This window comes from Thermobia domestica, chromosome 10 (genome assembly GCF_964235325.1).
Source record: "Thermobia domestica chromosome 10, izTheDome1.hap1.1, whole genome shotgun sequence".
NCBI classification, from domain to species: Eukaryota; Metazoa; Arthropoda; class Insecta; order Zygentoma; family Lepismatidae; genus Thermobia; species Thermobia domestica.
The window spans coordinates 17,638,860-17,651,925 of NC_137463.1; the positions used below are offsets into that span (position 1 = coordinate 17,638,860).

At 36.2% G+C, this 13,066-nt stretch overlaps 1 protein-coding gene across 6 annotated transcripts in view; it reads right to left on the minus strand.

The window, feature by feature from the left end:
- Positions 1-6,992: 6,992 nt before the first annotated feature.
- LOC145662330 (uncharacterized) overlaps positions 6,993-13,066 on the minus strand; it is a 351,525-nt gene continuing 345,451 nt past the window's right edge. For all 6 annotated transcript variants that reach the window (XM_081727810.1, XM_081727808.1, XM_081727809.1 and 3 more), the window contains one exon: positions 6,993-9,396. In XM_081727810.1, coding sequence (XP_081583936.1) covers positions 9,309-9,396 — 88 coding nt within the window. In that variant the 3' untranslated portion in view covers positions 6,993-9,308. The remainder of the gene's footprint in view (positions 9,397-13,066) is intronic.

Below are 13,066 nucleotides of genomic sequence, written 5' to 3' on the forward strand. Positions count from 1 at the left end.
TAAATGAAGTCTTTGTTCAATGAGTCCTTCTGCTCAGCTCTTTTCGTTCTGCAGGAAGACGGAGTATTGCCGCCACTAACAATGAGTAAAAAAGAGTAAGTTTCATCATTACATTGTCTGAGTGTTGATGTCTATCTCATAATCATGTTACTTGAAGATTTCAGATGCTGACATTTCAGCATTCCGAGATTCCGATATGCTGGATCGATGTACCGTTATTGGGAATTTCGAATTTCAAAGATTCAGCAGTGCTGAACCGAAGTCCTCATATTCTGGAATTCATAAATTTCTAGCTGAAGTTTCGAGATTCCGGAATTCCGAGTTTTGGAAATTCCGAAATTTCTGACTAAAGTTCCGGAATTCCGAGATTCCTGAATTCCGATATTTCGAGGTGAACTTTCGGAATTCCGAAATTCCGGAATTTAGAGATGAACTTCCTGGATTCCGAAATTCCGAGATTACGGAATTCCGAGATTCCGAAATTACAGAATTCCGAGATTCCGAAATTACGGAATTCCGAAATTACGGAATTCCGAGATTCCGAAATTACGGAATTCCGAGATTCCGAAATTACGGAATTCCGAGATTCCGAAATTACGGAATTCCGAGATTCCGAAATTACGGAATTCCGAGATTTCGGAATTCCGGAATAACTAAATTTTTAATTCCGATTCCGGAATTAAGATTTTCATTCCGAAGTATTCCGGAATCCGGAACACCCCTACTTCAGTCCCCTTAAAACACGTCTGCAACTTCTCTCACTCGCATGAACCTGTTGACTCAATCTCCTGGTTGACTTTCGAGGACTTCTTGTCATTATCTCCTCCACCTGCATCTTTAATTCAGGTGTGCAGACAGATGGTCGTCTGTTCCTGGGAGCATTTTGAACCGATCCTGTACGCCGCCATTTTTCAATCAATTCCTGAATTGTGCTTTTTGCTGGCACAGAACGTCCTGGAAATTTCTCCCGAAACAAATTCTTTGTTTTCACAAAAGATCCAGTGAGAATGAACCCTTCAACAATGGCAACACGCTCGGGTATCGAATACGGCATTATCACACACTGACACTCACCCGGCTTAACACAACGAAGCCTTTTTCTCAACTGGTTTCGACAAGTTTCACTGGCTGCGGCTGCACGTGGCTGCTGCAGGTCACGTAAGTCGACCCGACCTCGACACGCCATCTCTTGGTAGGAAGGTAGATTATTTGTTGCCAAAAACACAATATACCAGAATATTACGACGGGCCGGTTTTACGCGCCGCACCCTGTATATAAGATATATAGTAATGGAGATAGAATAGAGCCTTGCGGAACTCCTGTTTGCAGGATAGAGTGGTGAGTTCTTGTTTCTTTTTTCTTTCTTTTGTTTTTGTCGGTACTGAGCACCCTCACAAAATCCTGGGCGCACCTCCGGAGTCGGCGCTCCTGCCCATAGAAGACTCGAAGCTACTGTTAATTCTAGTAAGACCGTTGGGCAGATCTAATTTTAAAATGGACAAAACTTCAAAGTTGTAACATTAATGGGCATCAAAAATATTACAGTTCTAAATTGTATATCTTAAGAGAACGTGTGTACGAGAATGTGAAGGTCTTAATAAAAGGAACAGAATAGATATGTCAGTGCAAACAAATTGAGACCCGATATTCATAACTACTAGTAATCGTACAGTATATTCCGAATTCTGATTATATTCATGCTGATTGTTGAAGAAATTGTTTCATAAATAATAATTATCGAAATCCTTATCCTGAACAAGAAACATAGAAAGACAGGTATGCCCAACAACTGAATAATATCATTTCAATCCGATTTAACCACATAAGTACGTATGCTGAAAATAACAGAGAAAATGGTTACTTTCATTCCAGTGTTGATCTAATGACTAATCCTGTGGAAGATATATCTATAAATGACGAGAGTGTGAGTAATGTCTCGGAAAACTAAGAAACCGAGTCGGAAAGGGAAGAAAAGTTGCTTGAAAGCTACAGATTCCCTAATCTATTAAATAATTGGAATCAAAGCCAACCAAGGAAACTGAAATTAAGGTTCGACTGATTGATAGAGAGTTAAATATTGAACAATCAGATAACATTGAATATGTGATTCAATATTAGGAAATTTCAAAGTGTAATAGATGGGACCGAACAAGAAATCTGATTACACGATCATTTTGATGCCGAAATAATTATAGATGTTTCTCAATCTGATATATTGGATAATCAACAAATAAGGGAAGTTCAGTACGATCACTCGAATTGTATACTTTTGAAGAGTATAGACAAATTTGTTCGAACTGATTATATATGATTGTATGAAGATTTATTTTTCATTAAAAATCTCAAGAAAATTAAGTGGCTATAAGTAATTCCAAACTTCCGTGTTTAACTTGGAAAATTATTAACAAAATCCATACCAAAAGTAATCTAGGATAGAAGATATATCTATCGTTTTATCAGTTCCTATTCTTTTGGAAGGGACAGAAAAGAGACAAACCAATTGTATCCGGGATTGTCTTAGTTGTACCCAAACCAAATATACAACCTTTGTCAGAAAAGTTCCAGGACAAAGGTCGTAAAAAATAGAAAATTGCACTTACCAAGTAATGATCCTAGCTCCTACCAAAGTAGTCCCTTGGCTATCTATACACAATTGCCAACGATTCTGGAGGTCTTGGAAGCAAGCAGGGAAATCTTCGACTGTGATGCTTGTAAGCTCATTTGTCACAGCCCGTTGGATGTTTGCATTATCTTGATGAAGCTTTCCTTTCAGTTGTCTTTTCATTCACGGAAACAAGAAAAAATCACAAAGTGAAAAGTCGGGCGAATATGGCAGATGTGGGATGACAATAACAGAATATCTGGCCAGATACTCGTTCACAGATAAAGCAGTATGGGGTCTTGCGTTGTCATGCATGCTGCGACGACGAATTGTATATCACAAACGTTTCAAGACTTCGATATAAAGAGTTTCGTTCACTGTTTGACTTGGAGGAACATACTCATGATAAACCAATCCTTTACTATCAAAGAATGTGATCGATATTGTCTTTGTTCTCGAAGGTTGGGGCTTGACTATTTCGAGGCTGGTGACCCATAACTCCGCCATTCAGTATTTTGACACTTCGTGTGAGGGTCATACTGGTAGCACCAACTTTCATCCCCTGCAATAATCTTTGATACAAATGTGGGATTACTTCTGGCTCTATCTAATAGTTCAGCATCAATTCTTCGTCTTTCCTCTTTCTGTTCGTCTGTTAGTGACTGAGGGACGATTTTTGTATTGTTTCCGTTTCCCTAAATCTTCGAGTAAAACCTTATGACACATATTACGATTCAAATTCAGTTAATCTAATATCGTGCGCATAGTTACACGACAGTCTTCTTGCCTTTGCGTGGGAGACTAGTGTTCGATTCCTGACGGGAGCTCATGTGGTTCGGATTCCACGTTAATCAGTAGATCCCGTCTTATGTAGCCTTGCTGCTGAAAAGGACGTTAACCTCAAAATAAACTCAACTCAACGATGTTCTTGCAATAACTGCCTTACACACTCCACGTTTGCATCATGTGATGTAGACTGGCGACTAGCTCTGGGATCGTCTTGCACTGAATCTCTCTGCCTTCACGAAACCTTTTGTGTCACTCGAAAATACGATTTTTTGAAAGTGCCTCCCTTGCATATGCTTGCTTAATCATGTCCCACGTTTTACCAGGGGTTTTCCCGAGCTTAATGCAGAACTTAATGTTCACTCTGCTCACAATCAGCATCCATTGTGTCACCTTAACTAATGCGACAAGAACCCGTACAGTGTGTTGCTAAGCACAGCTCTGCCACCTAGTGAGTTTGCGCGGAAACATGGCCAAGGTCATGTCAAGTAAGAACACATTTCCATGTAATATAAAAGCATTGTTACTTTTTAGTACTTTACATTTGTACTTTTTGTTGCAAACTCAGAAATAAATAAGAAAAAATAAATAAAAAAAGAAACTTCTCTGACAAAGGTTGTAGCTATTATTGAAACCAAAAGTGTTAGCTGAAACGTTCGAAAGAACCGAAAAAGTTATTTCTACCGCTTCCGATTGTAGTAGAGACATTAGAGTGAAGACGAAATACATTGTTCGGACGCATTAATGATTGCAGAAAACAACTTTTTGCTATCTGTTACTCTATAACAATTACAGTTAAAATTGGAAGTGTTCAATTTTCTGCCAAAAGAAATCGCTTTACGCTATCCAATACGGTTTTTATTCTATGGCGATTAATGTTAAGACCCGAAAGTGGTTTATATCTGGATCTTCCGGTTTGAATAAGGGCTAAAGAGATAAGATGTTGCCTATTCTTAGAACGCTAAATTTATTTTTAAAAAGCACTTTTCGCTATCTCTTATCATTTTAAATCTGTGTAGATCAATACTGAAACAAAAAGTTATAATGAACTTTTATTACTTTCGGTTTTAGTACAGGTAAAATGATATAGATAAAATGTATTTCTGGAACGCTTAATAGACTGCAGAAAACCACTTTTCGATATCTGTTATCGTTTTTGATCTATGGTGACCTACGTAAAAATCGGTAATGGCTTATTTCAATCACTTCCGGTTTGAATATTGTCTCTGTAAGCGAACTCGTTTCCTAACTTCTGACCTTCTACACACTTATCAAATCTGGTGGTGTTCCATCAAGTAGCACTTTAATTTTTTTCGACTCGTGGACGGGCAGAGTAAATATATAATGGAGTTTTGGTAAACCAATCTTCTTAACAAGATTTGTCCCTAATTGAAGTACTTTTGCCTACAAAATAGAAGTTGTTCCCTGTTTCTTTCCTCATGGACATTTGAAAAAGAAAATCTAGAGAGAAAAGTTTCTTCTCTCTAACAGAATGAAAATTTTCTTCTTCAAGAAAAAATATATTTTTGTGAGTGAGAAGTCCTCGGCATTCCTTCATCAATTCGCACACTGGGAAGAAGAAACGCTTCAACTCATTTTAATAAAAATTTAGTAGCATCTATGTACCATTAAAAAAGAAAAAGAAAAACAAATGCACAGGTTATTCGTTTCCTTTGTATTTGGGAAATCGTCAGATACAAATGGCAGTCAGTAAGCGACTCTTTAAACTGTGATTTCTCCTGAAGAAAGAAAGAAGGAAATGAAATAGAATCAGAAATTGTAAACCAAAAACACCGGAAACATTTTTAAAAATAAAGCACCCAGTGGGATTCGAACCAGTTCAAAAGATCTGAATCCCCACACAGAGCAACAACTTAACACGTACATATATCGAAACAACTATAGAGTTACTCTTCAGTTCCACGGGTCAAAAACTGTGCGCGTTTCCTTTCATTACTGTAAAGTTTTCTGCATTTGTCAAGGTAAAATTTTGTTCTGGAAATCACATTGCATTAAGTAACACAACAGGAGCTACATATTTCAAACGGCAAACAGCGAGGTGCGTTGGGTTTCCCTTTTGATGCGTTGTTGCCGAAGTGCCTGTTTTAAGGAACCTTGAAAAATTCACGCGCGCAATTAAGTTTTGGAGGTGTTTACAATTCGCAAGCAACAGCGAGTTGCGGTACAAATAGAAATGATTTAACATTTCTTATGAAAAATATCAGGATATATTTTTTGTGGTACAGCTCGTTGAATAAATAATTAAGAAAAATTCTCATAATTTTTTTGTGTGACTACACGATCAGAAATTTACAAACAAAAACAAAAACAAAAAATTAAAGAAGTTAAAAAATGGCCGGGAAAAGTTCAGCAAATAGGGTCAAATTAACTAGGTGAAACGAAACACATTGAGAATGTGTTAGTAAAACTTTAGGAGAGAAAAGAAGACATTAAAAAAGAGAATAGAAAAGAGGGAATTAGACAATCTGGTTGCTTGGAGTTAAGCGTCTCTTTTCAGCACTGGGACTATACGCGACTTGGACCCACAGTTTGATGTGGAATCCTAACCACCGTAATGCGTTCAAATTTACAGGGTCTCAGATATATACCTAAATAGATATATGTGTGTGTGTAGGATAGAGGAAACATCGCTTTTTGATAACAGATATCTGAAATCTGAACATGAGTTTAGCGAGTTCCAATATAAATACGAAAGTATAGGATATTTGTAGCGGTCACCCATGGTTAAGATGTATCAACCAACCGTCCCTATTATACATGTTGATGGACTCATTATCGATTGACCAAACTTGCTATTAGAAAACTGCTTTCCGATATGTACATTATATATTAAATTATGCAATTGACTAAAAACATGCTATAGTAAAATCTAAACCGATAGTTACCTCTCTGCCGTAGTCACTCACTTATTAGGTTTTAATTTATCGTGAAAAATATGAATACATGGTTTTATGACGCAGTAAGATAAACAGTTTTCTTCAGAACGAAAGGCGGGCAACTTGATAAGTTTCACTATATAACCAATTACTTTCTAAAATTCATAGTCTTTTCTTCTACTAACCTATTTCAATTGTGGAATTTAGTGACCGCAGAGGCTCAATGGTAGAGCGCTCATTTCTAATGTATGGGGTCCTTGGTTCGATCTCAGTCTCGCCAATTGAGCTCTGTGGTGGACAAACACTGTATGTGTGGGTTTTCTCGGAGTTCTCCCGTTTCCTCCCACTTCCTTCATTCCACCATTCCAATCATCTCACATCACCACCGTCTCCTTTACTTGAGCCGACATAAACGTGGGACGTAAAACTTAAAGATTTCACTTCAATTGTGGAATTTACATATGCTTATCCAACCACTTGCTCCAATATCCCATTTAAAAATGAAACATAATAAATATTAAAGATCTCATCGTATAGACTTGTAATACAGAACGTACTAACTTAGTTACGGCTTTATTTAGCCTCACATTTGTGGGACCGCATAGATGAAATTAGTATCCGCATTTTTCCTCTTCTTCTTGGTTACCTTCTTAGGTTTCACTGTACGTACAATGATTTCTTGTTTGTCAGCAAATGAAACAAAACATTTGTTTTGTAAAACAGTATAAAAGCCTTTAATTCATTCTAGCAAATACTACAGCAACACAGTAACATTTATTGCGCTTTTATGTATGAAAAACTCAAGCTCATCTGTACATATTAAAACGTTTTTGTGGCTATGTTTAATATAAACAAAAGAAATTATCTACATAATAAAGCATCAGTCATATATGATATTAGTCTTTTATAATTTGTAATAAAGCAATATATTAAATAATAATCATCTATACAAGACTTATCCGCCTTATCAAACATGTTTATTTACCATGTGGTTTGTATTTTATTTTCTTAATTAAATCATGTTTTCTAAACATGTATATAACCACTTACAAAAAAAAGGGATCACACACACCCGCACATTCTTTACAGATCACTAACACACATACTTCATGTATCAATTTCGTTTTCGTAAGAACGATTATGTTGTTTGAAGTTTATTTTTAATATAATAATTCATTCTTTCAGTTTGCTTTGGTACGTAACACTCTACAACTGAGAGTACATGTAAGTGCATCAAAATAGATTAGATATTTATATATTTATATAGAATAAATCTCAAGATTTAACAATTATATTTCTTTTTATTATCTCAATCACTGTCGAAACCGCGTTATTTCATTGTGTTTGAAGTTTTCTTCAAAATACACATCACATTTATGATGTAGCTACAAAAATGTTAATTTATACGATAGAATGATTTGTTTACCAATTTCAGTCTAAGTTATACAACCACTATTTCTTTCTACGATATTTAAATAGCGTTTAAAAGTTCCAAATCTAAGTACCACCCAAAACAATAAATCGGAATAGCATTCACCTACCTAATTCAGATATATTTTAACAAAGCTACATTCTTTTCCGAACTGAGAAAAAAAAAATCCTGCAATGAAACAATTAAATGGCTCGAAAAGAAACACGAAATTCAATTCAACCAACTCTTTAGACTCCAGTAAAGTAAAAACTCAAATATACAATTAACAAATGAAAAGGACAGGAGACGAGGCAATAGGATTTACTATTAATGACATTGCATTATCTCAAGGTATGCGGCCATTATACAAAATTTACACAGAGCAAGAGCACATTTCTCAGCTAGTTATTGCAAGTTTACAATTTAAAACAAATACTTCCATTATAAAATAACCGTAAACTTAATTCATTCATATATCACGAAAACCAGAAAACGACTGGAAAATTGTCGGTGCATTATAACTCGAATAAAAGTATCGAAAAGATTACTTTTTCGCAAAATTCGGATCATAACAAAATTACGAAATACCCTTGACACTGACTTTCTTTCTTGTGCTGTGTTCAGGGTATTTTATAATAGTGGATTAAAAAAAAAAAAAAAAAAAAAAAAAAAAAAAAAAAAAAAAATACAGCCCTTACATAAATACTTACAATTACATAATTTACCGAGCTACTTTCCTGCTCAAAAGATATAGAAAACATTCTCACAAATTATCGTTGATTTTTGTAATTCAGAAAATTTTTTTAACTTTACCTTATATATATATATAAAACTTTTTTTTAAGGTGAGGGGCTCTAAGCCACTTGTATATATACATAAAGCAATAAAGTACTTTTATTACTTCAATTCATGTAAGAATTTAATATAGTAACTTAAATGCGAGAAAGACAATTCCAAAAACGTACAACTTATGAGGATAATTGTTACGATGTAATGCACCTTGACAATCTTCTCATAACTAATTTAGAAAAAAAAAAAAAAAAAAAAAAACTGCTCATTATAAACAAACTAAAATTAATTTCACCATGAATGAGAAACGATTAACAGCTATGTTAGTTTTTTAAAAAATCGACAAACGTATTTTCTAGATGATAAAAAAATGTTAAAAATACTTTTAAACACATTACTTTGTCATGACTGAAGAAAATATCTGACTTTTCATTAGCTGAAGAACTGATGTTCTCCGTGATTAATAAAACGTACAGCAATTACATGATTGCACAGTAAAGCCAGCCAACAATACTATGCACAGAATTAATCATGTGAAATAAATTAATTAGTTTAAAAATGCACAATTACTTCGGGGTATTAGAATTATTTTCGGCAAATCGGTCTGCCACTTCAAACAAGAACCACGATTTTTATTTATTTATTTATTTTTTTTTTAATGGAGTCTCCAAGTATTTAGCAGATTAGTGTCAGTGTAGAATTTGCTTTCAAAGAATTTCTTCTTACAATGCAGATATTCTGCACCAATAACGTTTCTCTTAGTTCCACTATGTACAACATCATTCATGTCCAAACAATGAGCACTCGTAGACTATATCAACATTACACATGCGATTCCTTTCTCAGTGGAGTTAATCGGAGACCTTTGGCCAACATCTGAGCCTCCAAATCTTTATCTTCCTCCTTATACCTGAAACGGCGGTACATCGTCAGAAATAATTGCACTATATATAAAAACACAGATTAGGTACAGGTTATAAATACATATAGCTTAAATATATTTTCTTCCATCATTTAAAATAAGCTTCAATAAAACACACGTGTCCACTGCAATAGTAAGAAAATTTACATGTACAGGGTGGCCACAACGTCCCATTACCTTTTGATAAATGCTAATGAAAGTGTTCCCGTTACCTCTTTATAAATACTAACGTAAGATTTTCCATTGTTTCAGATTGTGTGAACGATGACTGATACTTCCAGTTACTGTAATGAAGAACGTGTTATTGCAAGTTGTTGGGTGCATGAGAGAAGCCCAGACGCCGTGCGATAATGCGCTATTGGGGTTCATAAAGGACATCGCGGCACAAGCTTTTACTCAAGTTACAACTGCAATGTTCCGCAAAATGTAGCACAGAACCTGGTGGTGTACTGTCATGAGAATGCGGTCGACAGACTGATCCTTTGGCTTAGTGTTCCCTATCTCAAGCAAACTTCTCGCAAGCATTGTTTTGACGTCATTCAGTTCTTTCTGTGTAGTTATTCTGTGTAGTTATACGTTTAGTGGTTTATGTTACTTATTTTCAGGTGTAACGAGACTTAGTGGCCACCATGTAGGTGGGCAATTTGCCAATGTCGAGGGTAGCAGTATGTCATAGAAAGAAAGTTGAAATCTTGTTAGAACAATTTTTCCCCATTCTTGTCAGCTGCAAACCAAAAACTGCCACGTACGTTCATGCATAATCAAGTACAAAATTCCCAGTCTTAGTACATAAAAACACTTTAACTCTATTCCTTCCTATTTCCATCTATTTCCTCACAAAACTATAAAACCATTTTATTTTGTCCGCTAAAAGCAGAATATTATTTTTTTAACAATTTATTTCGAAATAATATTTAAAACTAATACATGCATATTCTTCCTCTTCTATGTAAGACAAACTAAAGAAAATCAAAGAGGCAGTTTTCCTCTTCTTGGCACATTCAGCGTCCCAGCCGTTAAAATCACTTCGACCACCCCTTAATACAAAGTTACTACATATCAAGCACGTCCTGAAAGTAAGTTTTCCTACAGCAGTAAATACAAAGACGACACAATGACTTTGAATCATTTATTGTCACAAATACAGCACAGACGACACTACTTTTCAACATTTTCACCACCGGAATTCGGACAAGATAGGGATCAACTTTTGTATTTCGATGTCGTAACAGCCAAGTTGTCTGGGAGTGGAACCAGTGTTTGACAGCTGTCTGCAATTGATCATCACTATCAAAATTCTTACAGGATAGAAATTTATTGAGGTGTAAAAAGACAAGAAAATCATTAGAAACAAAGGTCCAATTTATACGGCGGTTGGCAACCAATCTTCTACAGTCGTTTCCACTAGGTTTTGTTTGACCATCCACCGTATAATCTGGATCTTGCTTCGAACGATTATCATGTTTTCTTACACTTCAAAAAATCCCTCTCCGATAAGCATTTTGATACAGATGACCATTTGCAGACGGCTGTCATACACTGGTTCCACTTCCAGACAGAAGGGAGGGGGAGGGGTACGGTGGCTTAGTAGTAGAGCGCTTACCTCTGGTGCGTGGGGTCTCTGGTTCGATCCCCGCCCAAGTAAGTTTGTAATGGACATCATCGTGTATGTGGGTTTTCTCGGGATGCTCCTGTTTTCTTCCACATTTTCTTTTATTGATTCTTCCATTGCCTTAATCATCCGTCTCCCTCAGCCTAACGAGCATAAACGTGGGACGTTAAACTGTACGTTTTTATTTTATTGTCTCCACTCCCAGGTGGCTGGCTGTTACAACATCGTAATACAAAAGCTGAGCCCACTAGTGACGTCAACCGGCTCGGCTCGAGCCCTGAGCCACTGGCTCAGCTCGAGTCCCGCTCGGTTCAACTGAGCTATCGGCTCGGCCCAACTGAGTCGAGGGCTCGAGCTGGCTCGGTTGGATGAGCTGTTGTCTCGGCTCGGCTCGGTGATGACTGAGCTGTGAGCCGAGGCGCTCGAGCCGTTGACAACACTATTTGTCCATTGAATATGATCTAATCTTTGCCAGTAAAGAGTTCAATCTTTCTTCACCGGAGTTACAATACGAATTCCTAGATGTTACTAATACCTTTATAAATAGACAAAAATACAGAGTTCTTATGTCTTAAATTCATCATTTTTTAAACTATGTTGTATGTTTAAGCTATGGGGATAGACGGGGGGTTAGGAGAATGCAAGTTCTCCTTCTTAAACAAGAAGTGATAATCGCAATCTTTTGAAGTAACCCAACTGAAAAAAGAATGATGACTTTCGTATTGCATTCCCTATTATTGTTAAGGTCGTGTAACAGCTTCTACGTAATTTTCTAAAGGCATCCTTTGTGTTTATCTAGACACTCGTTTTGTTTTATTACTTCTACCTATTTATCAATAACTGAAAAAATATTTCTAAGAGAACTTGTATTTTTTCTTTGTTGTTAATCAGAGCAATGTTGCGCTCAACCGGCTCGGTTCACTTGAGCTGGCTTGGCTGCGATAAGCCACCGGCTCGGTCCAGCTCTGCTCAGGTGAGCCATCGGCTCGGTTCGGCTTGACTCAAGTGAGACATCGGCTCGGCTCGAGCCGGCTCGGTTGCGATGAACCATCGGCTCAGGTCAGGTGAGGCATCGGCTCGAGCTGGCTCGGTTAGGGTGAGCCATCGGCTCGGCTCGGTGGTGACTGAGCCGCGAGCCGAGACGCTCGAGCCGTTGAGAACACTAGAGCCTATGCTATACAAGTGTGTAATCGTGAATATGTTGAAAACCAGTGTCACCTGTGCTGTATCTGAGGCAATAAATATTTCACAGTACTGTACAGTGCAACAGGCGAAAGAACCAGTTCATGATTATTAACTATACCTGTACATTTCTTGTGTACTTCAATCTGTGTATATATGAAATGTTCTACTAAACTACACGTATACAATACGCACATATCTGGTGTCTATCGGATACAAAAAAATTGAACAGTGTATTTCAAAACTATTTGAACGATTTCAACTCCATATATTATATTTATTATTTGTGAAAATTACTCAAAATTTTACACGTAACTACTGTAACTGTCCAAGTTTTAATGGTAGAAATTGTAATACAAGAACTCACAAATGCTCAATGTGAGCTCCTCTGTTACCTTGTATACATCAATTCCCTAATCCAATTTTACCCAGATATATATATATATATATATATATATATATATATATATATATATATATATATATATATATATATATTGTCAATAGCTTGCATTGTAGCAGTAATGTCTTTGAGATATTCCCACAGGAAAAAGTCGCTGCGGGTTAAGTACGGTGTTCTTAGTAGTTGATGAAAACATGTCTGGGAGAAACTGAATTACCGAATTGATGTACGCAGAGTAACAAAGGGGTGCACATTTAGCATTTGTGAATTGCTGTATAACAATTTTTACTACTAAAATTTGAACAGTTATAGTACTTAATATGTAAATTTTAAAGTTATTATTATTATTATTATTATTAATAAAATATAAGGAGTTGAAATCGTTCAAACCATTTTGAAACACCACTAAATGATGCTTGTAATTTTGCGAAACTTGTCGTCTGGAACAATAATCTGGAATC